The 11430-nt window shown below is 40.6% G+C and overlaps 1 protein-coding gene across 2 annotated transcripts in view; it reads left to right on the top strand.

The window, feature by feature from the left end:
• The window catches only part of LOC126395387 (long-chain fatty acid transport protein 6), a 57858-nt gene extending 51336 nt beyond the window's left edge, over window positions 1–6522 (top strand). For both annotated transcript variants that reach the window (XM_050052806.1, XM_050052805.1), the window contains 3 exons: window positions 604–701; window positions 1296–1426; window positions 5200–6522. In XM_050052806.1, coding sequence (XP_049908763.1) covers window positions 604–701; window positions 1296–1426; window positions 5200–5376 — 406 coding nt within the window. In that variant the 3' untranslated portion in view covers window positions 5377–6522. The remainder of the gene's footprint in view (window positions 1–603; window positions 702–1295; window positions 1427–5199) is intronic.
• Window positions 6523–11430: the final 4908 nt, after the last annotated feature.

The raw sequence follows: 11430 nt of genomic DNA, 5'->3' as shown, positions 1-11430 counted from the left end.
GTCTTCAGTAAATCAGTACATTACACTACAACATACACAGTACAGTACATTCTCCTGTTGCTAAACCAAAATCAGTGTGCTGCTCATTAAGATTAAGTCTATTAGCACAGACAAAGCCCTCTACCTTGAGGCCCCGTTGCTCCTGCGCTGCTTGCTGAAGAGGCTGTAGGATGGCGGACAGCCCTGTGTGCTCCCTCATATACTGTGGGGTCGGCATGTGTATGGGTAGGCATGTCTTGATTGGCAGGCTTTGTTTATGCAAATCTCAATGGATGAATGTGATTGGAGGAGTATTATCCATAGAGTCCAGTAGAGGGCTCTGCCTGTGCTCATAGAACTAGCATTACAATATTGTAACCTTTGTTTCAGCTCATTGTCTAGCTGTTTTGGTTCACCTCACTGGTCTCATGGCAGTGTTTTCATAGCAGGCTGTTCTCAGTGAAAAAAGGTGTAAAAACCTACTGTACCTGCTCAGCCAGTAAATATTGTACTTACATTTGCCAGGTGATGATATGTCAATGTTGTGTTCACAATTTCTGCCCCCAAGTAGTCACACAAATTCTTTATTGCAAGTGTAACTGCATCTGACATCCTGTCCTACAGATGGAAAGGAGAGAATGTATCCACTACAGAAGTGTCAGAGGTTTTAGGTCTTCTTGATTTTATCCAGGAGGCCAACGTCTACGGAGTCACCATACCAGGTCTGTGAAATCTTAGTGTTAGACTCTGATTTCTAATACTGCATAATTGACAGAGTCAGTCTCTTTGCCAAGTATGTATTGCCACTATGAACAAAATGTCAGCTATATGGACAACATCCAGTTCAGTTCACAATGTGACCTTGGCAGTATAGACCATTCAGCCCTTTTTTTTTTCTTCTTTTTTTTTTTAAATTTCCTGCCGACCCAGAGGAAAGAAAAATTCATAGCAAGATCTCTTCTTTGTTTAGCCTATTTCTCCTTGACATAACTGAGCTCGATATAATATCAATATGAGCCATTTTTGAGCTCATGCATGGGTACTGTAATACAGTACACAGAGCTATCCACCATACCAAAGTGATAAAAAGAAAGTTTCTCAGAAACAGTGTTGAAGTGCTTAAAACTGATGACATTATCAGAAGCCTGTAGCACAGTACATTTGTCATCACTGGTATTATGTTGAGAAACTCTGAATGTATAACCACCCACTTACACTTGTTTTCCAAATCTAAAGTTTGCTCTTGTTTGTTCATTATGATTTTTTATTTAATGTGACATTGAGTATGTGACTTTCTCCGATGTGTGTGTATGCAGGATATGAAGGTCGGGCAGGTATGGCGGCTATTGTCTTAAAACAGGATCACAAATGTAATGGACCAAAACTCTACAACCATTTAGTAAAAACACTTCCTGCGTATGCCTGGCCTTGGTTTCTCAGAATACAGGTAAATCATGCACGTGTTGTTATTTTTAAAGTCCCCCTCCAGATATATTCTAAACTCTGCTATGGTTATTATTTTGTTTTAACATAATTTCCCAACATGAAAAAGTGAAAAAAAAAACTCTAGCCCAGCACTAAAAGGAGGTAAGTCTGGCTATATGAAACTAATGTTTGGTTGACTGGTGGAAGAGCAGTGCAAATCAAGATAGCTAGCATTAGAGAAAACATCAGAGAGATCCAGCTACACATGCTTTAGTCTTAGTCAGATGCAGACTTGGACGAGAAGTCTGTTGTGCACCAAAATTGGTGACTAGCAGACGTAACAGAATGCTCAGTGAAGTAAGCATCTTTTATTTGTTCATGTTGTTAGCTTTTTATCTTTTAGGCCAACTGACATAGTGTTGGTAGCTGTGAAACAAACAATATTCAGGGCTACCAAGTTTTCAGAAAACTTTGAAGTTAGATCTGATGCAAGTTGGGTGCACACTTTGCATGCGCAGCAGGATTTTTTGGATGCCTGTTCGGGGTTGCTACCACACACTGAAGACATTTGTTTTTATAAAATTTGTACTTAAGGACAAATTACTATGTATAGCCACTTCCCCAGTTTCATGACTTCTAACCCTAACCCCATCCATTAAACAATGAACAGAGAAAAAAAACATTGCCCACTAGAGGGATCATTGACCTGGTGGCCAAAGACTGCAGCCTCAGTATTTTCAGCAATGTGGACAAGAGGAAGTTGGTGGGTGAGTGAGTGACTGAGTCAGAGAGGGACATTCACTTTTTAGGCTGGTGCCCTACACTTCAGGGCCCAGCAAAAAAATTGACTTTGTGAAAAGACAAGTAAACACACAAATACAGACAGAGCATGGCACAAGACACAGCATGCCTCATTTTGTACATGTATTTATTTTGGTCAGGTTACTTGGTCTACACTTCATTTACAAACATTTTAACAAGTGCTTTTAATGCTATTAATAATTATGAATGAAACAAAATGTGACACACTGAAAAAAAAAGATATTTTCATAAAAATATTCATAAACTAGAATTACCGCCCCGCAGTGTGGTGACACATTGGGACACAGTTCTGATAACAACTGCTATTTAAATAGCAATTTTAATGTAATATAAATGAATACACATTAGTAATAAGAATAAGTGCAACACAGTATAATTTTTTTTAATCATAATTTTCACTAATAATAGCATGTCAGAATGAAGGTAGCCTAAAACATTACTTTTATGTTATTTGAACAGTAATACATTGATGATCAGCCCCTATGGAGATATATTTGTGTCTTTATTACATGCGAGAAAATAAATATGAGAGGGAAAAAAAATGTTTGAGAAAAAAAAATATTTGAGAGAAAAAGTTTTCACACTGATTGCAAAAAATAATAATATTTGAGACTAAAAAAAAGTTTTGAGATAAAGTTTTTTGTCATAGAATCTAAAAAAAATAATTTGAGATTTAAAAAATGATTTCCAAGAAAAAAAAAATCTCAAAAACCTTTTTTTTTTACTCTCAAATATATATATATATTTTTTTACTATCAGTGTGAAAATATTTTCTCTCAAAAAAAACCCCAAACTGTTTCTCTCAAAACATTTTTCTTCTCTCTCTCAAAACCTAAGTATTTGCTCTGGTGTCAGGATTTTGCTCTCACTGTGAAAATAATGTCATGGGCGGGGCCACGTTCCTATTGGCCAGTGTCAATCGAATTGACATCTAGGTGAGGATCGTCTTGGGAGTCGAATTCAACTGAATCATTCATCCACCATGGTGGATTCACCGGCATAGATGCGCTGCGTTATTTGGGAGCGGATATGTATATATAACGTTATGCATGTGTGGCCAAATGGAGAGGAGAGGGAAATGAACCGACAACACCACCTGTGGAATTGCACCCCAGGGAATACACTCAAACCTGTAGACTACTCTTAACAACAGAAGGTCACACAGATTCGTACACTGGTAAATATGGTGACAGGAGACGGACTTCCAAATATAACACAGAGGTCCAAAGCCGCATGAATGCCAAGCCGCGTTACAGTGTGCTTTAATCAGTCTGTGGAAAACCGGCAGAACAGCAGTGGAAAANGAAGCTGCACACAACAGGAACGGCCAACGCCGCTGTAAACCAAGAGTCACGGCAGCTGTGACACCATAATACGCTTTAACAGTTCACAAACATTGCAGCATCCATGCCTACCTTATGAGTTCCAAGTTTGGGTACAGAAACCGGAGCACGACACACACAAAGCACGCCAACCGGAGCACGCCACACACAGCCCTCGCCAGGTAGAAGTGAGCGCGCCCGTGAGGGGAAGACCAAATAACGCAGGTGCCACCACTGCGCAGTTAGGCTCCGACAACTGGAAATTAGACCCAGCTGATGCCAATTAAGGGCGGAGGTGTAGCAACCCTGCCACACATGGAATGTTGGAAGAGAAAAGCACCGTAGTAAAGTAACGCTAATGGGATAACCTAGCTAGATGTAAAGTTAACACTAGTTGGCTAGTGCAGTTAATAACACAACCTCGGTAAAATAACGTTAGGTGAGAAAAGGGATTCGTTATAGGAATGATTTTGATAACCAACTTGCTCAGCTAGCTACCCATTAATTGTGTGTGTGTCACCATCTTACCGAAATATTGGAGTCTCCGCTCCCAAATAACACAGCACATCTATGCCAGTTAATCCACCATGGTGGATGAATGACTCAGTTGAATTCGACTCCCAAGACTAGCCTCGCGGCCTATTCACTCTGAATTTTGTCTGGATTCTGGTTCCGGTCTAGGGAGCGGATGCGGTATTCACCAAATTCACCAAACTAAAAGTGTTCACCAAAGTAAAACTTTAAATTCTGGCGCAACATCGATTTGGGGTGATGAAGGGTGTAAGAAAATCGATTAACTTAATGGCTTGGGGCTTTTCTTGTAAATTATATTCTTTAAATTAAAAGTTTCACCGCATTTTTATTAGCTTGGTGCTTTTATTTTTACGAAAAGGCACATCCATCGAATCCAATCGATCCTGTCTCACTCGCCCTGGTTCCGGAATGAATGTCTGTCCATTATCAAACTTAAAATTAACTTCAGTGTGGTGTGACAGCAGTGATCAGTGCTGCTATTGTGCTGTGCTGCTCAGTCTCGTCTGTCCATGTCCTGTCAGTGTCATCTTTTCATGCCGTGACATCATCAGTTATTAATTTATTTTTCACTGGGTGAGAAAATAGATGTGAAAGACTTGGCAGCCCAGATAATATCTGTTATGATGGGGTTTTTGGTAGATAGTGGAAGGGAGCTCTATGGTCCGCTTTACATCCAAAACCTACACATTCCACTGTGTTTGCTCTTAAAACCTTCACTCTGCTAATACAAACTCCGAACTCTGTACTGACAGGTCCGCTCTGCACTGGAGGTTTCAGGTTTCATTGCCAGTGTTGGCTTTCCCCCCTGTGTTTTCCATATTGGGGTTAGAGTTAGGGGGTTAGTGATTGGCTTCCAGATTTGTCATGTAGCTTTCTCGGTGTACATTTAAATCTCAGAAATAAGGGAAGTGCAAAGACTCCTTCTACCTCTTCAGCACAGGAATGTCAAACCTCTCTGGTGACAAACTTTGCACTGATACAAGTGAGTATAGTCAAGGACTGGAATTTAGGGGAATTAACATAAGAAAAACACATTCACACGAGTGAAGGGGGCCTTTGAGTTGTGTTAAGGTCTTCAGTTATATTGTTCATTTGTATCCCCTGCCTGTGTTTTCAGAGCTCTCTGGATGTGACAGAGACCTTCAAGCAGCAGAAGATAAAGCTGGTCCAAGAGGGATTTAATCCGGACGTCACCCAAGATCTTCTGTATTTCTTAGATGTCTCTCAGAAGGACTATATTCTCCTGACTGTATGTCTTTATGATGACATAGTGTCTGGAAAGATCAAATTATAAACGTTTTAGGACATGTTAATGCAGTGTGAGTACAGACCGTACATTGAAAGAGAAGTAAACATAGTCCATGCCGTGGCCATATTCCTATCTGTCTGTATTTAAAACCTGGTTTGTGTTCAGTGCCACAATGAGTGGCTCCCAACATTTTTACTTTTCAGCCCCTCAAAATAAAGATGTACCTAGCCCGCTCACAGTTTGCATGTGTAGGCAAGTTCTGAGAAGTTGATTCTGATTCTTCTTTCTCGGATTGTTTTGAATAGCTTATATCAACGTGAAGAGAATTCTTCACACGGCAGATTCACAGTATGAGAGGATTTACGTCACCTAAAAAGTTAAACTGCCATTTGTGCCCAGAAGCTCTTTGAAATGATTTTCTATGTTAGAAACATGTGAAACTGGAGGAATTTAAAGGACAACATAGTTTAATGTGGTTTTCAATAATTTCAATAATTTGTCTCCACACAGCACATCCTCATTAGGAGCAGATTTAACTTGAAAGAGCAGATTTACATCACCTAAATAGTTTAAAGTCTAGGCAAGTCTAGGCAAAGCAAAAATAAATGTGTAATGAGTTTTTCACACCACAGAAAAATGTGTTATTAACTGTCTAGTTTAACTTGAATGATTAAAACATTTTCCAAATATATAAAATTAGGTTGATCACGATCAAAATCGTGAAAAAACAAGCAGTAATCTCTGCTCTTAGATGGTGGGGGCGTGTCCACTGAAGCAGCTAAACTGATCATTAAGCCACTGCCAGGGTGCTGCAAGGCCACAGACTCTCATTAGGAGCTAATCCAGTAGCACAGCAATGTACACGATCCTGAGCCAAAGAACAAGTCGTGTGGTGGCAGACTCTCGTCAACAGTCTATGGTCATTGCAGTCACACAGTCTATGGGTGCACGGCACACACCCTCCAAACTGGGAAACGAGAATTGCTATGCACCTATAGCCTCTCAGTCAGCAGCTGACAGCGGCTAACGTCAGTACAAAGCACACACCCACGGTGGTGAGCAGTAACTGCTGGTGGGCCGGGTAGCTGATTCAACCAGAAAGAATAAAAGGTGATGGCTAATTTACTTGTATGATTGTGGCATTTGACAGAAATGTTTATTCATGTTTTTATTAAACTGAAAGAACTCAGAGAGCTCGTGGGACATAGTGAATACACCGTCAAACACAGTGGGTCAGCACTCTGAGTGAACGCTTGTTACAACCTAGTATTGATATAGTAGGAAAGTGGTTATGTTGAGGATGGCTCCAATGCGTCATCAAGCAGCCTCTTAGCTCCCCCCAAAAATCTTGGACACAGAAATGGTGAAAAAACACTTTAAGGCTCTAACTCTTAGCTCAGTACTACACAGTTCCCAGTCTTTTCATGTTTTACCAAGTATTTTTTGACATCCGATCCAATCCAATCCACTTTATTTATATAGCACAATTTTAACAAACACAAGGTTTCCAAAGTGCTGCACAACAAGCTTAAACACAATAAATAAATAAGAATAAGATCAAAAAGATAAAATACACAATAAAAAAGATAAAAGCAATAAAATAAAATAAATAAAGTACACTGCCCGCACAAGATAAATATATGCATACACATGAAAACAACAACCTACATGGTGTGGAAAGCCAAAGAAAAGAGGTGGGTTTTAAAAGACTTTTAAAATGAGAGAGTGAGGAAGCCTGTCTAATGCGCAGCGGCAGTTCATTCCAAAGTTTTGGTGCTGCAACAGCAAACGCTCAATCCCCTCTGAGCTTAAGCCTAACCTTAGGCACTGTCAGGAGCACCTGGTCAGCTGACCTGAGAGATCGACTGGGTGTGTAGGGGTGCAGTAGCTCAGAGAGGTAGGGTGGGGCAAGACCATTTAAGGCTTTGAAAGCAAATAAAAGACATGTATAATCTGTTTAGAAAGAGATCACTGATTTTGAGTTACTCAGACTTTAAGCTGCCAGATGTGCCCAGAAGTTCCTAAAACAAATTTCTGTAAAAAAAAAACACATGAATCTGGACGCATAGAAAGGATGACTTAATATCTTGTCTCGACAGCAGATTCTTGTATGAGCATATCTTGCTGGAAAGAGCAGATTTACATCACCTGAACAAACAACCTGCTTTAATTTAAAGTAAGATAATAATAAATGAACCTCCAAGTCTCTATCCTCTGATAATTATAACAATCAGCCTATTAGATCATCTAGTGTGAAAAATCTCTATCTTTACCTGAAGATGTTGCTATATTCAAGCTCACCAAGCATCAAAAATAGAAATGGTATATCCACATGGGGAGCATGAAAGTGCTCCTTGAATTTTATGGCGATATTCTCACTGGAATTTGAAACCACTTAGTACAGAATGTTTATATCATCACAGCATAGATGTAGATAGGTGTATGGACATGTCCCTACCAATGTCAAGGCGCTCCATACCAATATTTGACCTGTCCCCATGACCTGGCAACCAGCTGTACTACATGTTATCGGCTAACTGCAGCATTTCACATAGTGGTAGTGGTAGCAGTGCCAGAGTGGTGATGCATGAATGAAGCAGTTCGTAGACCTATTATAGTTTAAATGTTTCATACAGTGCAGCATTGAAAATGTCTTCACTGGACATAACTAACACCAGCCAACTGATTCTATTTCATTTGAGATGTAAGCTGTTTGTGATGTTGCTCAGACATCTCCTTTTATCAAGCAACTTTCCTGAGGCAAAAATGCCCCCAAAAAGGCAAATTAGGATAACAGGTCCTGGAAACACCTCATATCAATAGATATGTAGGATTACAGTAATAATTATTGAACTAAAGCTGTCCCCTTCCCTTTTCAGGAGAGTGAGTTATTATGTTATGGACCATTATATTATGGACAATGTATGTGGGGTTAATCAGCTACAGTTTGTCCAGCTAATTATGTTGTCTTTTGTTTGTTAATGTTATTCATGATTCTGTCAGCAGCAGCCTGAGCAGCACAGAGACACACAGACAGGTGAAGTCTGAATTCCATTCTTTCCGGACTCAATTTTTCAGACATTTCAGGACAGTTTTCATGCTGGGTTTGGCAGGGCCAAAAACATCATGACTCTGGGTGCAGAGGATTCTGTTACAATATGCCAGCGCTTTTGCCCTTGCATATGGTTCATGGTTGCCGCCTCCCCCATGTTGGAGATGTTAAATGATTTTACACAAAGTTTCTCATTCCATCTGGAATCCTTAGCCACCAGGCTTTATGATTTGTGATTGATTTCATTTACCCACTGTGACTGTTCAGTTCACATGAAAGCTTTTTCAACATTTCAGTGAAACTCCACTGGAAATTAACCAGTGCTATCTATAGTCAAATTTTCTCTTAATGTTTTGAATAAATAATGAACTATTATATTATTGTTCCCACCACATTTTTGGTCTCTTTTGTAAGTACGAACCAAACATGACTTGAAAAGGGTTAAACTATTTAATTTCTTTGGTGTCTGTGCAGCCTTGTTTATTAATCGATCATTTAAGATAAGATAAGATATCTTAATCGATCATTTATTTGTCACATGTAATTATACAAAGAATGAATGAATAATTTTCATTTCGGTTACATACAACTGGAGAAACAAAGATTACTTCACACAAATGTTCTCACAGTTAATAACCGAAAAAAGAATAGGCTGAAGCCCCAGACTTATTTTTGCCCATCCTATATTAACTAAAGGATAACCCAGAATATCAAACCCCAAATTTCAGCACAGTAGGACATGAGAACAGACGTTGTGATGTGGTCCAAAGCTGCCAAACAGGTCCTCATCATCTAATTGACTGTCCCCTGGGAGGAAGGAATACCAGTGGATGAGCTAAAGCGGCTCAAGTACTCTGAGCTGGTTGTGGAGTGCAGAAAGGCAGGCTGGAAAGCATCCATCCACCTAGTGGAAGTTGGGTGCAGGGGCTTTGTGGGCAGGTCTGTTAGCCAGCTTCTCCAGGCTGCTCTGCAGAAGGCCATCAAGGAGCTGGCAGAGGAGGCAGAGAGAGCTAGCTACTGGCTGTGGCTAGGGAGGGGGGACAGCTTATGGGGCCAGACACCCCAGTAGGGTCAGCTGCAGGGAGTGGCAAGGAGATGTCCCTATACCCTGGCTCCCCCACCAGGAAATGTACTGGCTAAATATCAGTGAAAGGTGGCACCAGCTGAAGACCCTGCAGCTGACCCCCAGCAATTTCACCCCAGGAAATTCTAAGCTAACTTTTAAGGAGTAAGGTCACACTGGAGTAAAGTACAAAAATACCACGGGGCAAGAGACTGTTTTCAATTTAAAAAGAAGGACAACTTTATTTAACAAAACTAAATGAATTATCGAGAAAATAAAATGTCACACACCATTACTAATTAGCACCAGGCAGGGAAGGGGTATGAGGACAGGGCTGGGGCTTACCAGGTGGCAGGGGCAAACCAAAAGTAGGAGGGTCCTTAAATTAAACACTGGTGACACTGCACTCACACACAGCCAAAGAAAATCGTGAAGAAAACCACCACCGCGGACTGAACTGCCACTGCAGACAGTTAAAACATGCCAAAAATGCTATACACAAGTGGTGTGTACAAACACAAGTAATTAAGTGAAATAAACAAAAGAAACAAAATACAAAGAACTATCAATAACCACTAAATTATAACAAACAAAATACACATTAAACAAATGTTACATTTAACACAAATGAAATGGTTAAAAACAGCGGAATGTCCTTTAAGTGCAGGCCCAGACATAAGCCGCTTTGTATCAGGACATTCTTAGAGAGCCACATCGGTGAGCCGAACCAGCACATTAAGAGTGAATATTAATCAAAAACCCAAAAAGCTAAAGTCAAACAAAAGGGAGCCAAAACAGAAGCGTAGATTCAGGGAAAGGTGGCTGAATACTGGCCAAACAATTTACCATCGTCTGTACAAGAGAAGGCACACAACTGCAACTTAGTAGGTGAATGAGTATAAATAAAATTAACATTTTAGGAAAAATGAACTCATACTTACCACTCTGCAAAGCCATAGTGACGCCCAAGAGAGCCGGAGGAATGGCTCAGCGCCTCAGGTCAATCACCCAGCTGCACCAAAAACGCACAGGGAAATAATCAGCTGGGATGGCAGACAATCGTGGACTTACCGAAAGGGACAGGCAAGCACATCCAGGCAAGGCTTCTGTTGGAGCGATGTGTCCCCACACGGCCCCAGCTGCCGGCCGTGAACAATGGCTGAGCACATTACCTGGAGAGGATTGTGCGCCGGGAGGGCCAAGACAGACAGGCCACAGCCACCTGGAAGGGAGCAGAGGAAAAAAGAGAGATAGGTGTGGCCACATCTGCCTGATGTTTAAAATGTTACATGGCAAGACTCCTCCACCACTCAGCACTTTTATTAAACAGAGAAACTCTAACAACTGATCCACAATGTCTGTACTGAGAGGGGACTGTGTAATCAGTCACTCAATCAATCAATTCAGTCAATTTTATTTATAAAGCCCAATATCACAAATCACAATTTGCCTCACAGGGCTTTACAGCATACGACATCCCTCTGTCGTTAGGACCCTCGCGGCGGATAAAGAAACCCCCCCGGGGGAAAAAAAAATGGTAGAAACCTCAGGAAGAACAACTGAGGAGGGATCCCTCTTCCAGGACGGACAGATGTGCAATAGATGTCGTACAGAACAGATCAACATAATAAATTAACAGTAATCCGTATGACACAATGAGACAGAAAGAGAGACAGACAGAGACAGACAGAGAGAGATGCAGGACAGACGGTAACGATTATAGCTTACAACAACATTAATGAAAGTAATAATATTATAATTATAATTCTGGCTATTGTGGTACAATATTTCAATTTTCAATTTTATTTATAAAGCCCAATATCACAAATCACAATTTGCCTCACAGGGCTTTACAGCATACGACATCCCTCTGTCCTTATGACCCTCGCAGCGGATAAGGAAAAACTCCCCAAAAAAACCCCTTTAACGGGGAAAAAAACGGTAGAAACCTCAGGAAGAGCAACTGAGGAGGGATCCCTCTTCC

This window comes from Epinephelus moara, chromosome 9, assembly GCF_006386435.1.
Source record: "Epinephelus moara isolate mb chromosome 9, YSFRI_EMoa_1.0, whole genome shotgun sequence".
Taxonomy (NCBI): domain Eukaryota; kingdom Metazoa; phylum Chordata; class Actinopteri; order Perciformes; family Serranidae; genus Epinephelus; species Epinephelus moara.
This window is presented reverse-complemented; position numbering and strand designations above follow the sequence as displayed.